We start from the raw sequence: 26,612 nt of genomic DNA, 5'->3' as shown, positions 1-26,612 counted from the left end.
TCGAGGAGAAGCCGTATCCCTATGTGGGTCCTGTCTTTCAATGTCTCATTTCTAAAAGAGAGATTGAGGACTCCCAAGAGTCCCATTCGTCCTGAGGAAGGAAAGATTGATGAGCTCATCACCACACAGCCTTAACGTTGTTTAGGGGTGGTGATGGGATACCTAATCAACTCACTTCTGCGCGCTGAATCACCCTGCTGCAACTGAGCTTGTTGTTACCCCTTGACAGCAGGCTCACTCCTCTGGAAAGCAAGTTCAGATCCTGCTGCCTTGCTCACTTGAATAACAGAAATTTTGCAACACTTCAACTTATTTTATTTATTCATCAAAGGAAAGAATGTCAGGGATTAAAGAAATGGCATGAGAATCACTGATAATTTGGTTTTCTTTTTCTTTTTCTTTTTTTTTTTTTTTTGAGACGGAGTCTCACTCTATTGCCAGGCTGGAGTGCAGTGGTGCGATCCCGGCTCACTGCAACCTCTGCCTCCTGGGTTCAAGCGATTCTCCTGCCTCAGCCTCCCAAGTAGCTGGGACTACAGGCACACACCACCATGTCCAGCTTATTTGTGAATTTTTAGTAGAGACGGGATTTTATCATATTGGCCAGGATGGTCTCGATCTCGACCTCGTGATCTGCCCGCCTCGGCCTCCCAAAGTGCTGGGATTACAGGTATAAGCCACCGTGCCCGGCTGAGAATTCAGTTTTCTGTTATTAATTAAAGAGCATCTAAAAGGATTCTTCTTACTGCTTGCCACAGAGCTGAAAATTATTTGGTTGCTCAGAAACACTGACTTCTATGGGAACCAACATAATTTGATGGAGTTATGCAGAGACAAATGGCAAGTTTTTAACTCCACTGGCATTTTCAGATTTTGGCAGGGGGAGATATTCTGGACACTCTGGATATGTGACTAGGTAGTGAAAGTTGGTAATGCTGCCTGGGCTGTAGGGCATGGTGGATAAAGAGCACAAATTGTAGAACTACTAACTCTGCCACTTACCAGCTGTGTGATCTTGGGCAAGTTATATAACCTCTCTGGGCCTTACTTTCTCCATCTGCAAATAACATACTTGGAACATTTTCTTACTCCAAAAATGATACCATAGATTGAGACTTTTTTTTTTTTTTTTAACACTCTGATCAAATTAGCTTTCTTGACCTTAGAAGTTTTAAAGTATTCATTTCAAATTATTTTTAAGAATTAGCTTCACAGTATGTATATAATTACAACAATGAATGATGGCATGGCATTGGATACATTATTATTGTATACATGGCATTGTATACTATTATTACTATTGTGTACTATTATTATCCCTGGGTTTGCAACTATTGTGTAATTTTATTTGCATATTGAAAAATCAGCAAGGTTTTAAACATGTGCTTGTTTTGCATATGGATGTCCAATTTTCAAAGCACCATTTGTTGACTATCCTTTCTCCATTAAACTGTTTTGACATCTTTGTTGAAAACTATTGGCAATATGTCTGTGGGTCTAATTTTGGACAGTCTATCCTGTTTCATTGATTTAATTTTTTTGCAAACATCGCACTGTCTTGATTATTGTAGTTTTAGAGTAAATCTTAAAATTAGGTAGTATGAGTTCTCCAAATTTATTCTTTTTTTAAAAAATTATTTTGGTTCATTTAGTTCATTTATTTTCCCATATATATTTTAGAGTTGGCTTATTTATAGCTATAAACAAAATCCTGCAGAGATTGGATTGGAATTGTGTTAAATCTGTAGGCCAATTTGGAGAGAACTGACATCATTATTATGTTGAGTTTTCTAATCTATGAACTCTGTATATCTCTCCATTTATTTAGGTCTTTGATTTCTTTCATTAATGTTTTGCAGTATTCAGTATACATATCCTGCACAAGTCTTATTGATTTATACCTAAATATTTCATTTTTAGAGAAAATTGTTCGTAAACGGTACATGCATTTTAAAATTTTAGTTGTTAGTTATCAACTGTCAGTATATAGAAATGTGATTGATTTTTGGCTTTGATAAACTCATGTATTAGTTCTAAGAGTAGTTTCTTTTGCTTGTTTGTTTTGTCTTTTTTAAAAAAATAGATTCTGTGGGATTTTCTAGGTAGGCAATTATGTTGTTTGCAAATAGGGACAGTTTTATTTCTTCCTTCCCAATCTGGATGTTTTTTATTTATTTTTCTTTTCTTATTGCTTCTTTTCTTATTGATGTTGAATAGGAATGGTGAGCATGGTCATCTTTGCCTTCTTCCCAGTGTTACAGGGAAAGGGTTCAGTCTCTTACCATTAAAATATGGCGCCAGCTGTGGGGATTTTACAGATGCCCTTTATTGGGTTGAGAAAATTTCCTTCTATTCCTAGTTTTCTGAGAGTACCACTTCAATTTCCAAGCGGCCTTGAATCAAAACCAGAAGACGCTGGAGGAAAAGTGAGAAACTCACAGCTAATTACCATTTAGGTAGTTCAAATTCTAGTCTTCTTCCTCAATTCATATGCTATCATTTATTTTTCAGGGACTTTGAATAGTTGCTCAGGCATTCTGTCCAGGTTTTATAGCTGCATTCAGTGGGAGAGACAAAGTGAGTGTTTGTTCCATTGTATTCAGAACTAGAATCCTTGAGTCATTTTAAAGTCAAAGAAAGAAAATTAACCAGCTTATTCAGTTCCATTAAAAAAAAAGTACTGTTTTAAGTTTCAAGGATCCAAAGATGAGTTAAATTTAATCTCTGCTTCTGAGGAATTGTTTCATGCCCACCCTCATTCCTCTTTTCCACCTGGTAAATTCCTACTTGTTATTATTTTGAAGTAATCTTTAATTCTTATCAAAGTAATAAGCATACATGGTTTAATAAGTCAAACAGAACTACAAAATGTGTAACAAAAAATAGCACCCTTGTGACACAGTCTCCCCCTCAAGCAATTAAAGAGGTTAAAGGTAACTACTTCAACTCTGCTTACTACATCTTCTACTATTTACCTCCATATTTCTAAGTAATATTCTTATGTCTCTTTATTTTTCAATTTCAGACATTGTCTATTGACTTCCTATTATGAAAGGTAAGGATTTTACCTCTCCCACCTCAAACACACATCACTCATTTTTTTCTCCCCTCATTCCCCCTAATAAAGTGCTATCAGAAACAAATCAATATTGTTTACTTTATCATGACTATACAGTCCCTGACTTACGATGGTTCAATTTAACAATTTTCCTACTTTACGATGTAGGAAAATTGTTAAATTGAACCATCATTAAATCGGGGACTGCCTGTATAGTAATGACAACGAAGTGCTGAATAGCTCATGTAACTTACTGAATATATCATGTCAGAATCTAGACATAATGTATGCAGTAAGTTACATGAGTTCTTCAGCACTTTATTACCAAACAGCCTTTTGTGTTAGATGATTTTGCCCAACTGGGAAGTACCTTTGCCACTCTTTCCACCCATGTCTTCCTCTTTCTTGGTTTACTCCCTTTTTTTAGTGACAGCACATCATGCAACAGCTTTTTCAGAAGGAATGTACTGTTTTTGAGATTTGCACATTTAATAATGCTTTTAGTCTACTTGATTAATAGCTTGGCTGGATATAAATTCTAGCTAGAAATAATTTTCCCCCTTTGATTTTCTCTTTAGTTTCCAATGCTGCTTTGGAGAAACCCAGTGCCATTAGGATTTCTGCCACTTTTATATGACCTGTTCCCTACTTCTTTCAAAATTAGAAGTTGTCAGCCTTATTTCTTTATCCATGGGGTTCTACAATTTCAAGTGGACATGCTTTGGGGTGTGTGTGTGTGTTCCATTTGTTATACTGTACATCTGGTTCTTTAGTTCAGTGAAATTCTTAAATATAGATGCTACTACCTTCCTTGAGTCTAAGTAAAAAAAGCAGACTTTCACTTTATCTTCTCGTTAGCTGTATGGTTTCCCTCCCGTCCTAACTGGTGCCTTTGTAAGGGTGGAGGAGAGCCAGCTGCCTAGAAGTATAGGATGGAGGAGAAAATCTGGATGTCTCAATGTCCTAGACAGACTTTCAACTAATTTTCCAAATTTTAGTGCCACCCTACACTACAACCTTCAGAACTACACAGTATCTTCAAGTTCTGTTGCTAACAAAAGCTTAAAATAGGAGGAGGAAAAAGCTATGAAAAGCTTAGAAAGACAGGATTCAAATTTGCCCTGTTTGTTGTTCTTGTTGTTTTGGTTTTTTTTTTTTTTTTTCCTGTTTTCTACTGTTCTCAGGACTCAGGGTAAATGATGTATACTTTGCTGCATGTTTTTTGGTCTTGTTCTAATTTGTCTTTTAAATAAGGCTAAACGCCATAATCCTCTGCTGACAATTGTCTTATCATTGATTTCCTGCTTTTCTTCAAGCTGACAGGTTTAGGCAAAGACCATTTTTACAATTCCTTTTTTGGATCTGACAAAATTTTTTCCAAACAGGATTATAAACAAAGCTTACATTTTAACACGAGTATAGATGATGAATTATGTAACTCGTTGGATCATAAGTTAGTATTAGGTATTTGAGTAATACTGTTTCATTTAAATTTGGCTTTGTCTCCATAAAGCATTGAGGAATTCTGTAGCCCAATATTAACTTAAATTCTAAGTTTCTATTTTTTATTGTTTACTGAGTATTTACTCTGTACCAGGCATTACTGTATTTCATTCTTACAACAACTTTGTTAAGGTTCAATTATTTTTATATTATGATTAGAAAGTGAGGCTTTGAAAGAATAAGTAATTTGCCAGAGATCACCTACAAAGTTGAACCAGGATTTTAATCTAGGTTTGAACGCTACAAATTTCATGCTCTTAAACGGTAAGTCATACTGCTTATGAATAAAATCATAAATATAATAGCAAGACGCTTTTATTTCTACAGCCATTGTGATTGTATATACACTTACATTTAAGTGTACACCTAAATGAGCTCAGAACTGTAACAGTTCCAGAGTCATTGACTGTCCACCTATTAATTGCATTTGACATTCCAGTTTATAGCCAGTATACTGCAGAATTAATTTTTCTTTATACTTTAAATAAATATTGCTAAAATTACCTCTTGACTGGCTGATCATATTGCTGAACAATACGCACTAGTGATATGGTGACATAATTATCCTACGGCCTGTCTTGAGAGGAGGAGGTTGAAATAGTCCTGCTGATGATTTGAAAAGGAATTTTTTAAGGTTAGACCTTTTCTAAAGAGGGAAAGTAGGATAATATTTCTATTTTAAATATTAGTTTAACATTCTATAATGTAATTTTCATAATTTATAGGAGTATCATTCTTATTGGAGATGCATAAAAAGTTAATGAAACCTCACGGCCTCCCTAGAATCATGAACTTGTTGATTTGCTTGCCTTGGGGAGGTGACTGCTGATTTAATTTTAATTGTATTTAGCAGTTACTGATAATGCTGTGATCCAATGGAAGCTTTTCGTTTAGAGGAATGTAAAAATCAACTTGTAATTTCTCTCTGAAACACCATCTGTAGAGGAAAGGAGGTCCATATGCCTGAACCCAGCAGTGTTCTCCTACTTCAGGGCAGATTTTTCTTCAATTCTTTACTCAAACCAAATTTCTGGTTCAAGAAGAGTATGGCCAATTTGTGACTGGGGTAACTGCAGGCTTCCACATTTCCTGAGCTAACATGATACTATCTTATCTGTGTTCTCTGTCCCTTTCTCCCTTTTTTCTCATTGCTCTCTGTCCCTATCACCATCTCATTGCCTCATTTCTGAAAGCCTTGCTGTTAGGTGACTGCTATAATTCTCCTTGGGGAGTTAGATGATAAAGCCCTAAATAAGCAAGTGGCATGATAGAGCTAACCTATACCAGCCTATGAGAGATAATTGCTAAGTATTTAGGAATTTTTTCAAGCTGACTGCTAACCCTTGATAGCTTGAAATCATGGTGGGGGTGTTTGCACCATGGAAATTGGCAAACTTAACAACCCCCAAGTCTCCATGAGAACTGGTTTACTAGCACACCACCGGGTATTGCACTTCTCAGGGGGATCTGGCATTTTCACTAGGTACTCCTGAAAATCTTAAAGATTCAAAATGAATTTCCATGGCTGGTTCTTCTCTAATAGGCATAAACAATAAAAAAAATCATTACAGGCAATGCCCAAGTGTTACCACATAGGGAAACAGCTGGATCATCTTGCTGAAAGCCAGCTCCACTGACACGTGGCGAGGAGACATGGATGGTGGGAAATTATAAAAGTTCAGAAAAGCATTGCCTTTCTGGGCCATGAAAGATTCCCAAAGACATACGTACATATAACAATCCTACAAAATACGGATTGTTCTGTAACAATGATCCACTGAATCAGACTATTTTTTCAGAGTTATTGATCAAAGTAAAGAATGACGTTTAAGAGTAAACTAGGCTCCTTAAAAAGAACAAAGGATTTCATAATCCCATAGAGGATCTGAAGATAACCTACCCTGTAAATTTACTAACAGCCAGCCAGTTAAATAATCCCGTGGTTTCTAAAACTGAAAGTAGAACTTAATATTCTACTGAGATCTTCAAAAATCAAAACTGCTGGACTGGAGATTACAGAAAAGGCCAAGCTTAGTTACCTAAGTATATCAAACTGCATTTATTCATAGTCCTAGAACATTCTCTCTAAAAGGGGGAATCGACTAATGGTGCTTAACATAAATTAATTATCTTTTCCATGTATTTCTTTCTATGCCTCACTCCTTTTTATTTTCAAATGTTGAGTATGTGCTTACTGTGTAGCAGGCAATGTCTCCACTATAATGATGAAAAAGTTCCAGTCTCACACTGTATTTCAGAAGATTGCATCCATTGTTAAAGAATATAGTTTGAACAGTACTTCCTTAAGTACTATTCAAAGGCAGAGAGATCCTACCAGCAATATACAGAAGATTCACTTTGTGATTTCTTCTAATTAGAAAATAACATTTGAAAGCTATAACCTGTTAAGCCTTTTTGCTCCCACAGAAATAATCATCAAGAGAAGATGATTTGATTTCTGAGGAAAACCGTGGTATAGCTTTAACAGCCTTCTTGGAAGAAATACAAATGTAACTAAGTAAAAGTATGAATAATATACTTTAAATATAGCCAGAAGAATTTTGACTTATAATTAACCCACGTTTCTGAAAATATGAAATCTAAAAGTAATAAATATAGATTCTTAATAATGGGCTCTTAAAACTACATTTATAATAATCCTTTCGGTTTGTTGTTATGGTTATTTATTATAGGAAAAACACATGTTCCTATCAAAGCATGTAAAATTAATGAACACATTTTTTATACGCAGAGCTCAAAAAATACTCTTTTGTAAGCTGTACTCAAATAAAAACACCAATGAATTCATTAAACAAAAACAAAAACTCAAATCAACAACGGCAAAGCTAATAACTCCAGAAGGCTGAAATGTAGCAAAGACAGAGTAGTGATAAACCATGTAACTATTAATATACTGTTTATCTCAATATGGACAGTTCCTTTGCTACAATGCAGAGGAATCAGGAGGCATGGGGATCTTACATGGTGGATGGCATGGCAGGTTATTTGCCCTGTCCTCACTGCTGACCTAAAGGCGCCTATCTTGCTCAACAGGAACCATACGAGACAAGAGTGTATAAACCTTTCATGCCAGCAGGCCTGTTAACTTCCATGATGTAAAAAGTAAGCCCATTTGGCCACTAGATGGAGATCAGGTTACTCTGTCAGTGATGGGGAAGCTGCTTGCAGCCAGCAAGTCATAAGTAAGCAGGGTATGGAGAACCTATTCTCTTTTTTCAATACTTCTATGAAAGGCATTTTCCAAGCTCTGAAGTTAGGAGCAGATCTGTGCTGAATAAAGAGTATATAAATGAAGAATAGTTCGAAAGATCAGACAGAAAGGGAACTGTAAAAGACAAATATTTGCTTATTACTGTTGGCCCTGGAATGACTTCCATTTAGGTTTGGTTGTGTAAACTACTTGTAAGTAATGAGATGAGCTGGTCCAAATAAGAGCAATTAAATAAGCTGTCTCATTATTTACCAAGCAGGGAAGAGGAGAGATATGACAAAAAATTAAAACAATGACAGATTATTAAGACAATTAGTCTTGTCTGTTTAAACATAAGAATACAGACTCATGTTTGAGTATGTATATAAGTATGCATTTTTAATATCAACCAGAATGGATCAACGGAACTTAGGGATCAAAGGAGAATGTTAGATAACATCTATTCAAATTTTCCAAATGAAACTATCATTCAACTCTGAATTATATAACTTTATTACTAAATATGTCTTATTTCTGTAATAGCTGAGCTTTATTTTATTTTTTTTAGAGACAGGGTCTTGTTTTGTTGCCCAGGTTGGGGTGCAGTGGCTCGATCTCAGCTCCTGCAACCTCCGCCTCCTGGATTCAAGCAATTCTTGTGCGTCAGCCTCCCAAGTAGCTGGGATTACAGGCATGTGCCACCATGCCCGGCTTATAGCTGAACTTTAAACTGGAGACATAAAGTTACACATGTCCTGGAAAATGTTTAGTTTAGGGAAAGTTCAGATATTGCACTGTGTGATGTAGCTGAATATTTTGATTATTCTTGAGATGTTAGATACTATAATTCTGTTCATTTCTAACTTAATAACAATATATACTCATTCAATAAATATTTATTCAGTTACATAAAAACAATTTGTGACAGTTTAAAAGAAAAAATCCATTTGTTATCAAACAGTTTCAATTACCAGCACGTTTTAGTATACAGGAGTGTGAGCATAAACAAACATATTAATTGCTTATTGCACCAATCATTGTGCTACAAGCTAGGAGTACAAAGATGTATATATAGCCAGAGAACTAACTGGAAGAGAAGGCCTACATGATTAAAAAACAAATACAAATTCATTTTTGCAGTAGTCAAGAACAATTATTAAATGATCCGTAAAAGTCCTTTGTAAAGTTCTATTGTGAAAAATAAACTTAACCTTGACCAGATGGAAAACATGACCTTTGAGCTCTACCACGTATAAAATATAGAAATTCAAACACAATAGTATTTACTATTAGACACCAATGACTGTAATGAGAACAGGAGCTTAATTCGAAAAGAGAAGAAACTAATGTTTAGAATAATAAATGAAACAGGCCATAATTAATTGGTTTTCTAAATATTGTTATGAGTAGTAACCAACATTCAGTCTATTGCTGTAATCAGTCCATGGCACTTACTTAATCACATGTTTATTTTAGAGTCATACATTTGTTTTAGCTTAATTAAATTAATACATTTATACTCCTTCAAAAAGATTTGAGTTCTACTTTGGTTTGAGGCTTTCAAAATGTTCCTACAAGCTTTTAAGAATCTAAGAGAATTATTATTATATATCTATTTCTATTTAAATAAAATCACAAAAATAATCACATAAAATAGGAATTGTTAATCAGGTATTAATGAAATAGTCTGTAGAAATTTTCTTATTTTGCTAATCAGCTCTTTGCGGAGCAACCTGACTGGTAGGAACCTATTTTTCCTTTTGTTGGATAAGCAAGTAATGTAAACAGGAGAGGTTTTGTTCTGAAGATTAAAATAAATGAATAGTAAATAAATCCTTTTATTATATGCTTTAGTACATATGGGTCTATAGCCTTCCTCATTCTTCAAATTAGTTCCAGATAGGAACTAGATTGATTAGATGATGACTGAGTCATTTCTGGAGTTGTCAGGTTTCCTTTCACTTTGGTGGCCTGTTCCCATGTTTTTCTCTAGTGCAGGATTGGGTCTACTTATTGTTGACTAGTAAATTTGCATTACCTGGAAATAAGGAAGTTGGTAAAAAACGTTCTATTGGATGCATATTTTTGCTCACCTTCTCCAGTTTAGAGGTTCTGGTCTTGTAATAACCTGCTGTATTCTAGTTCCTAAATGTTTCTGTTTCCTAGGTAGCATGTAGAGATGCTGACACTGAAGATGGTAAAAGTGAGACCAGATGCAAAGGTGCTGCTGGAAACTGGTTACTGCTTAAGGTTAAAAAAATAAAAGCTGCTGATTGTATTCATATGTTGTGATGTCAGTAACCTGCATGTTTAAGCACTGACAGAAAAAAAGGCACATTTTTACTTTTTCATCATTTAGATGGATAAAGTTCTTTGTCTTTTTATTTTGAATCTAAAAATTCTTTCAGTCTTTAAGCAACTATTTTTGAGTCACTGGCCCAGAAATTTTCATGACTGTGGCATCTGGAACTAAATTTATACTTGAATGTGCACCTCTAAGAGATAAGATGAATTCAAATGGTACCTGCATATTTCTGTCATCTTGTCCAATCATGTTTCTCCATTCCATGAGAGATCGCTGCAGACGTTCAAGTCCAGTTTCCCAAAGCCTGATGTGACCTCCCATATCAACAGTAACAACACCGCTTTTGTCCCACTCCGCTAGCAGTGCATCTGTGTCGGAAATGGTAGACAGCCATGTGGTATACGGCGAGAGAGATTCTGATCTGGAAAAAGGAATCCAAGTGAAGCTAAGAGACTGTAAAAATAAAGCAGGAGGGATAACACTGCACATTGTAATGTTCTTTACTGTTGAAAAAGTATGCTCACACTACTCATTCTTTTATACCTGCTCTTATCTATGTCACTGCATAGGAAGGTTATGAGGATATGCTATGAGCAAAAGTTCTTAAACAAACATGCCCAGGGTTTGTAAGCAAACATGAGGCAGGACAATCATGAATATAAAAAAAAACCAGAAAGACTATTTTAAGAAAGATTTTTTATAAGTGATCACGGTATATAACCAATTGGTAGACCAGGAAACAAAGCCGGTTTAAACTGATTAGGTTCTCTAAACTTGCTATAAAGAATTTGCTATGGACTAAATGCTTGTATCCCCCAAATTCGTATGTTGAAGCCCTAACCCCCAATATGATAGTATTAGGAGGTGGGTACTTTGGGAGGTAATTAGGCTTAGATGAAGTCGTGAGAGTAGAAGCCCTATTATAGAATGGGATTAGGGCCCTTACGAGAAGAGACCAGAAAGCTCGCACTTGCGTGTGGTCTCTCTCTGTTTCCTTTCCCCCCGCTCATGTTAGGATACAGCAAGAAGTCAGCCCTCTGTAATATAGCCTTCACTAGGAACTGAATTGGCTGGCCCCTTTATTTTGGCTTTCCCAGCCTCCAGACTGAAAACAAATATTTGTCACTTAAGCTACCCACTCTATAGTATTCTGCTGTAACAGCCTGATCTAAGAACTCTAATAATGAGCATATTAAAAGACAAGATATCAATGGAACCATCTGTAAGGAGCAAACATACACAGTAATTTACTAGTTCTTTGCATTTTCCTGTATTTGTGGACGATACTAACTTCCACCGTCAGGAAGAAAGGAACTAGTTCACCAGTTCACACCTCACATGCCCGCAGTACTGGACTCACTCCTTAGAGGCCTAATGTCAGAGCTGAAACCAATGTTTTGTTTATGCATTTCGACTGCATTTGTATGTGATATTTTGCCTTTTCTGACTTAGAAAGTTACATGAATCTATAACAAGGAATGTATAGGTTTATTATATATTTCACACATATTTCCTTTAGTATATATTTCTGACATTTGTATATGTGTGTGTATATATATGTATGTACAGTAATTTCTAGGAATGCAAATTTGTCTATAAGAGTCAACTGCATATCTCCTTTATATGAGTATAGCTCTTATCATACAAAAGTGATAACAGATTATAAATTCCAATTATTAGTGTTGGCTCGCAAAATGCATCTGATATTTTCTATATGAAATAAATAGTCTAAAGAGATGGCCTGATAAGAAAAACATAATAAGCTATCATTGCAGATTTTGGAAAAACACAAAACCATTATATATTAGGTAAATTCTTATAATATTCTGAAAGATAAATCAAGACTAATTTGACCTTTTTTCAATCTGCCTTAGTTCATACTAAACACAGAGTGACAAGGGCGGCCACTCTTGGACACGGAAGACTCAGAAAATGTTTATATGAGGAGAACAACAGTGGGATGGGACCATATGTTTCCGAGCTACTTTACAGGACTCCCAGAAGGGCTCAAAGAAGGTAACATTTGATATAATACATGATACTCTATCAATAAATACTTGCTGCAGGAAAAAACTTAGTAGTTACAGATGATGGAGTAGGGAGCAATTCAAGAATAATGAAATTTATCCATTTGTAACTATGATGTTTGAAATTCTGCCAAGAACACCCAAGCTGTAGGATTCTATCGAGCACTGTACCTACTAGTTGTCACTATTTAACTCTTCACGGCAAAACTTTACATTTACAGGCAATTTCTTTAATGTATTAAAAAAAAGAATTACTGAAGAAACCACACATTTACTACAATTTGCACACTAGGTCTAAACTCTTTTCTTCACTTAAAGAATGTTTTCCTTATAAATAATAACAAAGTTTTAAATGAACACATAGAATTACAGTAGAGTGCAGCCTAAATGTGTAACAGCCACATATGAAAGCTTGGCAGTACTGTTTTACAAATGCAAATAATATAAAACTTTGAAGAAAAATATGTGAGAGCAAAAGTGATGTATTCATTTTGGCCCCGAAGTTACATACAGCTTTATTGTATTTTCTATTATTTGAAATTAGCTATCAAATAAAAAATTCCTGATATCTAGCAGAATGCTAAATCTAAGCAACTAGCAAAAAACCTGAAGTCCAGCTGGGTTGTTCCTTTGGATTTTATACATATGCCAAAGAAAGCAGTAGTTAATCTCAAGAGAAACTCAGGACATACTGACAATGAAACAGACTCTAAATCATATGACACTTGAAATGTGGCAAGTCCAAATGGAGATGTGCTTTAAGTGTAAAATACATACTGAATTTCAGAGACTTAGGGAGAAAAAAGGAATGTAAACTATTTCATTAAAAATTTTTATTGACTACATATCAAAATAATATTTTGGACATACTGGGTTAAATAAAAGATATTATTAAAATTAATTTCACCTTAAAACAATATTTTAATGTGTCTACTAAGAAAGAAACAATTACATGTATGGCTTTCATTATATTTCCGTTGGACAGTGCAGCTCTAACTGAATGAATTACTGTGGGCAGCTGGCTCTGGGCTGTGCACACAGCTGCTCTTCCAGATGTTCTTTCCATGGCAGGTATAACATGTGATTCACACAGAAAGTTAAAAGAGAAAAACACTGAAATAAAAAACTAGTGAGAGAAAAATGACTATAGATACTGGAAAAAATTATCAATGCTTTGGATATGTTAAAAATATGTTATTTGCTTTTGTTACTTGAATTAGTAGTATTTTTAATGAGCATATAATTAAGATGGAATATGCGATTTCCTCAAATGATTAAAAGTCATTTTCCATTAAACCAACACATTAGGATGTTCCAAGAAGTCATATATGTTGGAAGAAGTAAATCTATTTCTTTGAATAATGATTTTGTTTTCATATTTTTTGAATCTGATTAAAGAGTCCTAAGAAATGAAGTTGTGTTCCTGAGTTATTTGTGCTATAATGCCGAGCTATTTTCTTTCAAGGGTTGGAGAAGGGGGAAGAAAGGAAGCCTGGGGACATTTTGGGTAACTGACAGATTCTGGGTCCCTGGTCTTCCTCTGCAGGCCCTCCAGGCTACTCTGCTAGAGCTTCTAGCCAAGGCTTCAACCACTGTGTTGTGAGGGCTTGGTGGCAGCGTGAGGGAGTACATCATACAGTGGGATGTGATTGCAATCTAGGTCAAAATAGAGTAGAAAGATTAGAGGAAGAAGGCTTTGGTGTGGAGGGCAAAGAAAGGAAAAAAGAGGAACCTAGGCTAAGTAGACCAAAGCAGGTGCAAGCTTAGGTTGGAAAAGGGAAACAAGGCATGGATGCACCCAGAAAGGGACGGGCTCCAGGTGACGACACCTGTGTTCTTCAAGGGAGAGATCAAGCTTTATTGTTTCTGTTTTTATATCCTCAGTTTACCTAGTTTAAATGCTTTGCTTCCATTGTGGGACAATAATGAAGGAGGAGAACAGTAATGAGTCCTATTATAAAGCTTTGGATCCTTTGGCTATTGTATAACCTTCCTGACTGCAGATGCATAATAACATATATCAAAACAATATTAAAGAAATCTATTTAAATTCTTTTGATATTTTGAACACATTTACTTCAGAAAACAAATATATAAAGTTAGTAAGTATAATTTTTGTAATACTAAAAATGCTATTTCAGATACAGAAAAACTTACTAGAACAGATCAAACAAAAGAGAACAAAGACTTGCAGGCTGTTTGACTTATACCTATGTAACACTGGAATATTTTTACAAAATGAAAATAAAAATGCCAGGAAAACATGCAGAAGAACAGCAAGACAGAAACCAACTGTAACTGGAAAAAAAAAAGAGCTTGCTATTTAAAGAAGCAAAAAGTACACATTTATTCATAGTACTTAGCAAGAAATTACTCATTTTTTAGTGACATACTAAGCTAAGAACAAAGGTGAATTGGATTACCTGGGAATAGGGATATATCGGAGTTTCTTTGATTGAAGATCAGTGACTTCTATATAACCAGATGTTTGTGGAGGAGTAACATCTACAAACAAGTCATGACATGAGCCAAGGATTAAATTACTGCACGATACCAAAATGCTGCTAAAAGTGGAATCAAGTTATCCGTAGCCAAGGGTAGAACTCTGGGATCTACTTGACAAGGTACTGGGTCAACTCTCATGGCTAGACTCTGAGAAATATGCTTCCCCCAGGAAAGCACATTGGGCTGTGATTCTTTACTGTCAGAAAATAACCTAAGTTATTTTCATTGTCTTTGATAGCTTCCCAAGATGAGTCAATGTTTTCGCACTTACAGTTTTTTTGAAAATATTTCATCATCTGAACTGTTTTTCCTTCTTAGGAAGCAACAACCATGCAGTAAAATGTGGTGGAATCCGCACACTCTCTAATTAGACTGACCTGGTAGGAAGTTCTGCTCCTGTCCGAGCTGTGTTATGCTGGTCAAGTTACTGACCTCTCTGAGGCCTGCTTTCTTCATTTATAAAATGGGGATAACAACCCCACTGTGAAATGGGGGTAACAACCTCAGAGGACCACAGCATCTGAGCATCATAAGCATTATCTTAGATGAAATTAGTAAATGCAAAGCACCGACGGGGTTGCCCATCACACAGCATCTGTCATTATTAGGGCCCTGCAAGACAGGGGAAGGTGAGGTGAGGATGGGGCAGTGGGGTGAGGACTCTGGGATTTGGATCATAATCCTCAAAAGACACAATCCTAAATGCCATTATTCTGATTGTTGGAATCCCAAAAGATAGATAAAAGTCCCTAAAGTCTAAAATTCTGAAAATCACAATCACAGTATAATTGCATCATGTTAGACAGAGCTATTACTTTGTTACTGTCCTTGTTTGGAAATTAAGTATGGTTTATGGAGACGCCTGTAAGTGCCAAGTTGACAAAGGGTGTATTTGTGGACTTAATTTTAGGTGTCAGTTGGACTGATTATGGAATACCTAGACACGTGGTAAAGCATTATTTTGGTTATATCTGTAATCTGGAAAAGAGATTAGTATGTGAGTCTGAGGGAACCAGGTGGTGAAGATCTGCCCTCAATATTGGTGGACATCAACCCATCAGCCAAGAGCCTAGAGGGGACAAATACAGAAGGTGAACTGGTCTCTCTCTGAGAACTGGGACAGTCTTTTCTTCAACTGCCAAACATACTGATATGCATGTATGACATTTCCCTTTTGCCCAATTTCTTTATGAATATGGTTCACATGCTCATAACTGTTATACTCATGTGATGTCACTAGTATGCCTGAGTGTTTACGCTTGCAAAAAGTATATGTTATTATTGCCTAGTTTATCATGCAAAGTGGTTTGTGAAGTGTTCTGCTGTTTTTGTTTGTCTGTTTGTTTTTTGGAGACAGAGTCTTGCTCTTGTTGCCCAGGCTGGAGTGCAGTGGTGTGATCTCAGCTCACTGCAACCTCCTCTTCCCAGGTTCAAGTGATTCTCCTGCCTCAGCCTCCCAGGTAGCTGGGATTACAGGCATCCGCCACCAAGTCCAACTAATTTTTGTATTTTTAGTAGAGACAGGGTTTCACCATGTTGGCAAGGCTAGTCTCGAACTCCTGACCCCAAGTGATCTGCCTGCCTTGGCCTCCCAAAGTGCAGGAATTACAGGTGTGCGCCACCACCCCTGGCCTGTTCTGCTGTTTTCATGTTTCTCAAATAAATCTCCTTTTAAAAATGTAAATAAATATCTTTTAAGTAATTTTAAAATTATTTTTTCCAGAATTATATTTGAGATTTTCATCCTTTGGGATTGTGTCAGAATTTTAGACTTTAGGAATATTTATCTTTCTTTGGAAATTTCAACATTTGGGGTTATGGCATGGAGATCGTGTCTTTTGGGATTATGATTAGCTGTCACGATTCCGGACAGTAAAGAATATGGAAAACTGGGGGAAGATAAAGAGATAAGGGGTCCAGAGCCCTCAACTAATTCTATAATTGTTATACTCATGTGATGTCATTTGTATACCTTAGTGCTGGTTTTCCAGCAAACTCCTGGGCTTCATTGATTTCTATTTCACAACCCTGAGTAACCGTCATCCTCAAAATCATTAGCTGCCACCATGGTGTGTCAGAAACACTGCTTAGTCTTTACAGAGAGTGCTTTCGATACTGACAACAACAAAGACTAAGATTCCTGTCTGAGAGATGAGGAAACTGAGGCTTATAGAGGTAATGTAATAATATGATTTATTTGGGGTGATATAGCTGGAGAGTGATGGGGACGGTTTTCAAACCCAGGCCTTTTTAGCACTAAAATCTATGCTCTGGCCACCACTGCACACGAGTGATGGCAATGGCTTTCAAACCCAGGCCTTTTTAGTACTAAAATCTATGCTCTGGCCACCACTCCACACAACTTCTATATGAGTTGGCCCTAGGGAAATAGCTATTTGTAAAATATTCCATTTTATAAAACCTTGGCCACCAAGTTCTCTTAAAAAAACTCCCCTACACAAAACCCATGCTTTTTAAGATTTTTGTCTATCTGTTTCTCTATCTATCTGATCTTGGACAACAATTTCTGATTAGAATGATATATTTATCTATCCATCCATCCATCCATCCATCCATCCATCCATCCATCCATCCATCCATCTTTTATTACAATTTCTGGTTGGAATGAAGTATCCAGGATGTCCTGGATAAATTCAAATTCAAATTTATCAAATGTAGTTTGCAAAAAACAAGAAACTTGACATTTTTATTTCATGCATGCAGTTGAAGGCTTTTAAATAGGCCAGCTGAAAAACTCGACATATCTCTTATTTATTTAACAAATGTGTTTGAGCGTATTTTGCGCCAGACATCCTATGAAGCAGTGGGGATACACAAAAGAGATGTGGCCTCTGACTTTGAGGCGTTCACAGTAAAATGAGGAAAGTTCCTTTTTATGAAACCATTGTGGGCCTCTGGGGACTTGGAAAGGATTCCAGAGTGGGAATCACAGCCCTGAGGCCAGGTATGAGCTGCAGAGCTAGGCAATGGGTTGTCCCAAGAGACAAACAGCTCAGCAGGAAGAAAAAGCAATGTCCAAGGAGAGGAATGGGTAAGAAAATAGGGTTATTGTAATAATTTGACCACCCAGCTGGATTAGCTGTCTTCAAGTGGCCATCTGTACAAAATGAGTATGCTTATCGTAAGCCACACACAGTCTGCAATGGAAATTCTCCCTGTGATATAAGGTCAATCTTGGATAGTTTTATATCATATATCATTTTTTACAATTCCTGCTGCTTGAACCTAGCTAAAGTAGGTTGAATTATTTATAGCTCAGGGTTCTTTGCCAAGGGTGACCAGTTATTAAGGCTCTAGAGATGAGTGGAGCTGCCTCGCTAACTAACTTACTCACATTTTGGCTTGCCACTTAGAGGCACTTTTACAAATAAGGAATAGTATTAAGTTGAGCTACTGCCATCAGCACTTTTAGATTGCCTGTGAAAGCAAAGTAAGCCAACTTATTTTAAAATATCTTTTTTCCCCACATCTTTCTTTTTCTTTTACTTTGCTAATTAATTCCATGGTGAGAAAATGCAATAATGACTGTGTCTACTATTTCAATAAGTAGAAAGCAAGAATTTTACTCCTGGTATTAAAAACTATTTTCATATATCAGAGAAGGCTAATTGTGGCTACAAAGCACTTCAGGGAAATAGTAAAGGTGGTGGTAGTGGTGGTAGTAGTAGTAAGCACTTTAAAAATAATAAAAACTGATGTTTACTGATTTGAAAATAAGTCAGCTCAGAAGAAAAGAATATTTACAAAAAGATTCTTGAACAGAATACTTGACTGAATTAAGGAAGTGAAAACTGTGGCCAGGTTTCCCTCCAAACTTGGCCAAGTCCTCATCCATCCATTTTAAACATTTTAACACTGGAGTGAGGATGCAGGCTCAGTAAATTTCCATTACATTTATAATCCAGGTGGATTTCAAAGATAGGTATAAATTGTATTTAGGGATTAGTTCACTAACCATTAAAGGGAAGTCATTGCAGCAGTGTTTATCACATAGCTCCCATGAACAGTGGGGACAGTTTACATGCACAATGCCAAGGTTAGAAGGAGGTATTAAAAACTGTCAGGCAAAACAACCAAGACAATTTTCAGAGCGAAGGTGAAATGCTGTTTAAAAACTCACTCCTTGAAATGTAATTTGATGTATACCTATGAATCACTGGGTTTAATACACTTCTGTGTTCGCAGATAAAAAGAGTGATGTGTGTCCCCAAACTGTGCTGATACCAAATTTTTGATTTTACCCAAAGTTAAAAAAAAATACTGCTTTCAATCAAGAATCATTATTTTGTGTTTAAAGAGCTCAGACCTGTGGTTTTAAAAAAGCTAACATTTAGCTAGAAGAAAAACAGTTGGAAGAAAGCAATAAATTTCTCCCCATCTGCATTAAATAAAAGCTACCGCATTATTGTGAAAGCCACCAGGAGAGTAGCCTTTACAGTTGATTTCTTTATAAAAGGCTGATATACATTAGTTCCAGACTAATTAGATGGTTGGATTTGATTTACTTTACAAAATCATTCTAGCTTGAATTTTCATCAGAGATCTACATGCACATAGAATTAAGTATCAAAAAGGCTTAAAGAAAAAACAGTCCCTGCTTTACCCCCTACTCCCCCCGGCCCCGTCACCCGCCCCACCATTTCCTGCCTCCAGAGACACTTTCAACTTTTTAAGCTATTTCTGTGGTATTCACCTTCATCATTATGGTGCCCTCTTGATATTTTAGCTTCAGGCATTATCTCTTGTCTTCCTCCCAAGCAAGAAGAGAGCTTAACTCTTTTTCATTCCCGAATCCCCCACTCCCCATTTTCCCATCCCCCCAAACATTCATATAAGTTTGCTTGGATTAACATCCAGTGCTTATATTATTATAATTATCTAAATGCTAACCACAGCTTTGCTATGTCTTATATTATCATTACTTTTTCCTGTATAACTTTTTGCTTTTATTGGAGCTAATAAGCATCATGTTTTGTTTAGTTTTATTTAGTACAAATTTATTCCCAAGGTTCCCTAATTGTTAAAATCTCTAAATATGTTCAAATATACTGGGCTTATCAATTTCACTTTCTAAGAGACATCTCTCCTGAAATGTCATCTGTTCTAACGTTAGACCTGTGCATGGCTGTCACCCTGGGATCTTCCTTCACCATGCTCCTAGGGATTTTCATTCTTTCTCTCTTTTTTTACAGTCTACATTTATAAAATTCTTCCCCCATGCCAGACACTGTCCTAAGCACTTTATATATGTTTGGAATATTTTAGTAACACTACTTAAACAAAAGAAGAGAAACAAACCTCCTAGTAACTAAGAGAAAAATAGCTAAATAAATAGGCAATTATTGGAAGAGTAAATGACAACATATGAAAGGATACTCAAATGTACTAGAAGTCAGAAAAAGGTAATGTGAAACCACAATAAAAAGTTTGACCCTTACAAGAGTAGATCAGAATGGGATGCACCAGGATCCCCTTTATGCTACTGGAACACCATTGGTAATTCTGCTCCTAAATATGCTCCCTACAGACTCAACATAGACACAAGCACACAGGTGCAAGGCTATTCACAGCACCATTATTTGTCATAGCAAAAACCTGGAAAGAACCTAAATTTGCACTGACAAATAATAGATGAATAAATTGTTGTATGTGAAGCAGTGAAAATAAAAGTAGAATTATCAGTATGGATGATGACAAAGAGTCTCTCCCTGACTGAACTATAGTCAGGCTCTTCTGAATCTTCTTCCCAACTAGTTCCCAACTCTGGGGCCTCTGCGTTCATCTCTGCATTGTTCAATGTTAACAAGAATCCTGCTAAGTCAGTTTAACCAGAATCCCTAACCTTTGATATCTGATTGGGTTCCCCATTCGCCACCATCCCCCAGGTGATGTCAGATCACTCTGGGCTGCTCTCAGCAAGAATCCTGTTAAGTTTCTTCAGCCAGAATGCCCTCTTACCCCAGATGTTTTCTCTCAGTAATTTTCCATCCACTGACCCCACCCTGCTCCTTCACTTATTTCCACTTTTGCTTGTTATATTCAGAGTTGAGCCCCATCTCTCTCCCTTACTACAAAACTTCTTTGCAGTCATCCCTATACCTATCAAGATGGCCCTGCATAAAGCCTACCTTCCCATTTTGTAACAAATGTCATGAATGCTTTTTTCTTTAGCCTCAAATTTCACAAACATGATGGTGAAAAAAATAGACCAAGTTACATAAGAATAAATACAATACGATACTATTCAATCAAAGATTAAAAACATAAAAAAAGCAGGCCGGGTGTGGAGGCTCACACCTGTAATCCCAGCACTTTGGGAGGCCGAGGTGGGCGGATCACGAGGTCAGGAGATCGAGACCATCCTAGCTAACACGGTGAAACCCCGTCTCTACTAAAAATACAAAAAAATTAACCGGGCGTGGCAGCGGGCGCCTATAGTCCCAGCTACTCAGGAGGCTGAGGCAGGAGAATGGTGTGAACCTGGGAGGCAGAGCTTGCAGTGAGCCGAGATCGCTCCACTGCTCTCCAGCCTGGGCGACTGAGCGAGACTCTATCTCAAAAATAAATAAATAAATAAATAAATAAATAAATAAATAAATAAAGCTATATATTATTTTGTGAATGATAAGTACTGAACTCACATTCAGAACAGAGATTACCTCTGGTTTGTCAAAAGTGAAGGGGAGGAGAACACAGGAGTCTCTGACCATACTGGTAATGACCGGTAACGATTGGTAATGACTTACCAGTATGGGTTGTGGGTGCAAAGATGTTCAATGTATTTTTCTTTAAACTTTTGTAGGCCTGAGATATTTTGTGAAAAATTAAAATACACATGGAAACATAAACACGCTCTTCCCGTCCCGAAATAGGAAGTGTTATGAGAGAGTATGACAAGGGCCCCTAATTTAGATTGGAGCAAGAGCTTCTGAGGAAGTGACATTTAAACTAAGACCTGACAGATGAGAATGAATTTGGGGGTTGGGGGGAAGGGGTGCAGCAGAAAGTTGGGAATAATTTTGTGCATTCAAGTTACCTGAGAGAAGTCAGAGAGATATGTAATGGACAAATCATGCTGGATCTTTTAAGCCAAGATAAAATTTCTAAACTTTATCCTAAGGACAATGTGACCTGAGTTGTGTTTTAAAATATTACTTTCTAACTAAAACAGTTTTGAAAATGAAGAACAAAGTGGAAGAATTGATACGACCTGAGTCAACCAAGACTCACTATAAAATATAAAGCTATAAAGCAATCAAGAGAGTACAGTATTAGTAAAGGGATAGACACATAGACCAATGGAACACAATAGAGAACCCAGAAACAGACCCACTCATGTGGGCAGATGATTTTCAACAGAGGTCTAAAGGCAGTGCAAAAGAGGAAGGACAGGAGTCTTTTCAGCAAATGGTGCTGGTGCTGGAACAATTGAATATCCCTATGCAATTAAAATAAAGAGCCGCAGTCCATACCTTACACCATATAAAAAATTAACTCAAAATGGATCATAAATCTAAATGTAAAATATAGAACTACAAAACTTCTAGAAGAAAACATAGAAGATTTGCCCTTTATCAAAATAAGATAAACTGTTTGGAAAGTACATCTCTGACACTGAACTTGTATCTACACTAAAGAACACTCAGAGTTCGGGAGTTTGAGACCATCCTGGGCAACATGGCGAAACCTCATCTCTACAAAAAAAATACAAAAATTAGCCAGATGTGGTGGCATGTGCCTGTGGTCTCAGCTACTCAGTAGTCTGAGTTGGGTGCTGCTTGAGCCTGGGAGGCAGAGGCTACAGTGAGCTGAAATCACATCACCACACTCCAGCCTGGGCAACAGAGCAAGACCTTGTCTCAAAACAAACAAACAAAAGGAATGCTCAAAACTCATTAATAAGAAAATAAATAACCCAATTTAAAAATGGGCAAAAGATCTGAAAGATATGTTATTAAAGAAGATACACATAAAACAAAAGGCTCAACATCATTGGGTGCTAGGGAAAATGCAAATTACAATCATAATGAGAAATCACTACACTCACTAGAATGGTGAGAAACTGACAATACCAAGTGCTGACAGGGATGCAGTGCAACTCAAACCTCCATTCACTGCTGAGAGAAACGCAAAATGGTATGTCCACTTTGGGAAATAGTTTGGCAGTTTCATCATATGATGCAAAAATGCCATTCCTAGGCATTTACTCAAAAGAAGCAAAACCTTATGTTCACTTAAAAACCTGCCCACAGATGTTCATAGTGGCCTTACTCTTTATTGCCCCAAACTGGAAACAACCAATAAATATATCACCTTGTGAATGGATCAACAAACTGTGGTACATCCATATAATAGGCAACCATTTGGCAATAAACAAACAAACAAAAACTAATGGTACACACATAACATTAAAAATAAATAAATAATAATTAAATGATTCTCAAATGCACTGTATTAATTGAAAGATGTCAGACTCAAAAGACCACATACTATATGATTCCATTTATATTATAATATGGTAAAGGCAAATCTATAAGAACAGAAATCAGGTCAGTGATAAGTTGTAGGTAAGTGGAGGCATTGACCACAAAATGGAATGGGGGAAGTTTTTGGGGTGATGAAATTCTTCTACATCAAGTGTGGTAGTGGTTATCCAACTGTGTCTGCCGAACTCACAGAACTATATACTAGAAATGGTGAATTTTACTGTATACAAACTGAGCTTAAGAACCAATGTATACTGTACTTTAAAAACATCACCCTGTCTGATGTGTGGAGAAGGGTAGGAGGGGAAAACAGTGGAAGAGGTAACAATATCAGAAGGTTATGGCAACATTCCAGTGTATGATGGTGGTGCCTTGGATGGGATACTGGTTACAGAACTGGAGACAAGTGGGTGGATACAAGATATATTTGCAAGGCTGTGTATCAGGACATGGAGATTGCTGATGGATGAGATGTGGAGGATGAGGGAGAAGAGGTATCAAGGTGAGCCGAAGATTTCTGGGTGAGTGAAGGTGCACTAAACTCTGCTACATAACTTCTTGTAATTCCTGGAATGCTCTGCCAAGTCCTTGCATCTTTCACAAGGAGCACCCCTTTCCTGGACCAAATCCTTCAACTGATTAACTCTCATCTTTCAAGAGTCAACTCATAATCTCTAGTATGGATTGTAAACTTCTCTGCTGTGTTTATATATCACCTTGTGAATATTCCTAACTTATTACACTGTATACAATTGTCAGTTTATTCTTCTGCCTCTTCTACCACAAAAAACATTTTAAGGAAATGGTGATTTATTTTCCAAGAGTTTCAGTTTGGAAGAAACTAATTCCAAATATTATCATATAATCAGAACTTTTCAAACCCTGTTACAGATTATTATAATACATTTAGTGTTATATTTGTGAAGTCCACACTAATACAATGAATATAGACACAAGATAATATATCACTACCACTGTGATGTAAAAAAAAAAAAAAAAGTCAATGAATCAATGATCAAACTTTTTCACAGTTATCTGTTATGATGAACGCCAGTGTGGTTCAGTAAGAATAGCTCTAAACTTGGGATTAGAAGATTGTGGTGCAAATCTGGGCACTGTTGTCCACTGGTGGGGTGATCCTGGGCCAGTTATTTTAGTTCTGTGTCAGAATATCTTCATGTACAAATTAGAGAGCCTGCTAACAATAGGATGGGGTTTTAAGGAGTAAGTGAATTTATACGAGGAGAGGAGATCAGCCCAGGAATTGGATATTTTATACAGTAATAAATATAAGTTGACTTTGAGAGTGCTGTTAAGTGAATCAGTCTGCATAATAAGTCCCTGACTTCCAGTCTTAGGAGTTTAAGACAAAAGGCAGGCCTCAGTTTCTATGCCTAATATACTAAGACTTTTTAAAAGCCTCTGTGAAAACGTCTTTTAGGTAAAGTGATTGCATATATTGTAAAATAAACGAAGATGAGTTCTAACAGCAGTGGCCACAACCACACACTGAAAATGAGTAAGAACTTTCTGAATACAGAGAGGTCTTTTTAGTTACTTCTAAACTGGTCAGAATGATCAACTTTTTATAAGTATGAAATGATAAAGATAAATTAAATATCCTCTACCAAAAGGGAGCTACTTTAAACCACCTTTGTAAATTAGGAATTGGTGAGTTCCTTCTTACCTTTTGGGTAGATATCTTTTAGAGGGACTTCTCCTGGGGGTAAAATCCTCACAACCTGATTCAAATCTAAAAGAGTCACACAATTGCTTTGTTTTGGAGTCTCACTTTTCTTCTTTCCGCTATAGAACAATGTATCAGTGCCACTTCGTTTATGCAAAGATGACGGTCTCTTCCAAGAATAAACTTCACTGGGTGACTGAAAAAAAGAAAGAGATTAAAGTACTGAAGTACCATATACTACATTCACCACAACCTTAACAATGCAGACCTTTAAGCAGATACTAGGGGGGAAACTAATGTTTCACAGGTATAAGAAAATCAAATTACTGGCTGGGTGCAGTGGCTCATGCCTGTAATCCCAGTACTTTGGGAGGCTAAAGTTGGTGGATCACTTGAGTTCAGGAGTTTGAGACTGGCCTGGGCAATATGGTGAAACCCTATCTCTACAAAAAAATACAAAAATCAGCCAGACGTCATGGCACATGCTTGTATTCCCAGCTACTCAGGAGGCTGAGGAGATCGTGTGTTAAACAAACAAACAAAAATAAATAAAGTCATTTGGATGTGGTACAAGTGGTAGCTGCTTTGTCAATAATCATAATTTTCAGACAAGTGTAAAATATACATGTTAAATTTCTTATCTTGAAATCAATTACAACTAAACAGAAGAAATATAGGAATTAGTTAAAAAAATAAACACATATACATAATGAATAGAACATAACTAGCATTTTTAAAGCCCTGGGATGGCTTCAAAAGTGATTGGGCCCCTTCCCGGTCATTCTCTCTCTCTCTCCCCCCTAGATTTAACTCTTTTGGAATTTTGTGTTATTTTTCCCTTGCTTTACTTTAGATTTTTACCACTTATGTATTTATCCTTCCGAAGATCATAAAGATATTTTCTTATGCTTTTTCTAAAGTTTTAAGGCTTTATCTTTCACATTTAAGTCCTTAGCCTATCAGGAATTAATTTTTGTGAATGGTACGAAGTGGGGACCTGCAGTCATCCTTTCCTCACATGTATAGCTTATTGTCCAAATACCACTAACTTTTGCCCATAGCAACAGTATCATAAAACACAGTTTATATGCATGTATCTGTTTCTGGGCACTGCATTTTGTTCTACTGTGTATTTTTCTATTCCCAGGCCAACACATGGTCTTAGTTACTGAAGTTTTATAATTAACCTTGAAGTTTATTAGGAAGAGTACTTCTGTCTGGTCCTTCTTCAGAGATGTTCTGGTTATTGTTTGCCCTTGCAATAATGAGTTGCATTAGCTCTCTGCATCCTTGTCAGTACTTGGTATTGTCAGTGTTTTTTTTATTTTAGCCATTCTAATGGGTAGGTACTAGTATCTCATTATGGTTTTAATTTGCATTTCTCTAATGACTAATGATGTCCAATAACTTTTCATGTACTTATTTGCCATCCCTCTATCCTCTTTGGTTAAGTGTTTGTTCAAGTCTTTTGCTCATTTTTTTTTCACATTTATCTTTAATTTTACTTCTATATCTACCTAAATACATTGAAATCTATGAGTTCACAAAAATATATCCAATTTTAATCTAATAACGACATGGTTCATTCTAGTTTTCTTCCTTTCAGTATCTGTAATTCCCCTCTCCAACAGTTAAAAATTTGTTTTCATTATCCTTAATGTATTTTGTTACCATTCATATATTTACTTTCTTGCTGTATGTGACCCATCTCCCATCTCCACCACTAACCTTACTCCCAGGGCAGATGCTCCACTCTCCCTGCTTGGGTCCTGACAGCCCATATGGGGCCACACTCACACAGGGACACAT

At 36.4% G+C, this 26,612-nt stretch overlaps 1 protein-coding gene across 2 annotated transcripts in view; it reads right to left on the bottom strand.

The window, feature by feature from the left end:
* Positions 1–26,612, bottom strand: part of LOC105491729 (von Willebrand factor A domain containing 8) — a 436,474-nt gene that overhangs the window by 89,636 nt on the left and 320,226 nt on the right. For both annotated transcript variants that reach the window (XM_071081437.1, XM_011758388.2), the window contains 3 exons: positions 24,804–24,999; positions 14,528–14,609; positions 10,297–10,498 (listed from right to left, as the gene is read on the bottom strand). In XM_071081437.1, coding sequence (XP_070937538.1) covers positions 10,297–10,498; positions 14,528–14,609; positions 24,804–24,999 — 480 coding nt within the window. The remainder of the gene's footprint in view (positions 1–10,296; positions 10,499–14,527; positions 14,610–24,803; positions 25,000–26,612) is intronic.

The sequence above is a fragment of the Macaca nemestrina genome, chromosome 16 (genome assembly GCF_043159975.1).
Source record: "Macaca nemestrina isolate mMacNem1 chromosome 16, mMacNem.hap1, whole genome shotgun sequence".
NCBI lineage: Eukaryota > Metazoa > Chordata > Mammalia > Primates > Cercopithecidae > Macaca > Macaca nemestrina.
Note: the sequence above shows the minus strand (reverse complement) of the source record. Positions and strands in the feature narration are given on the sequence as shown.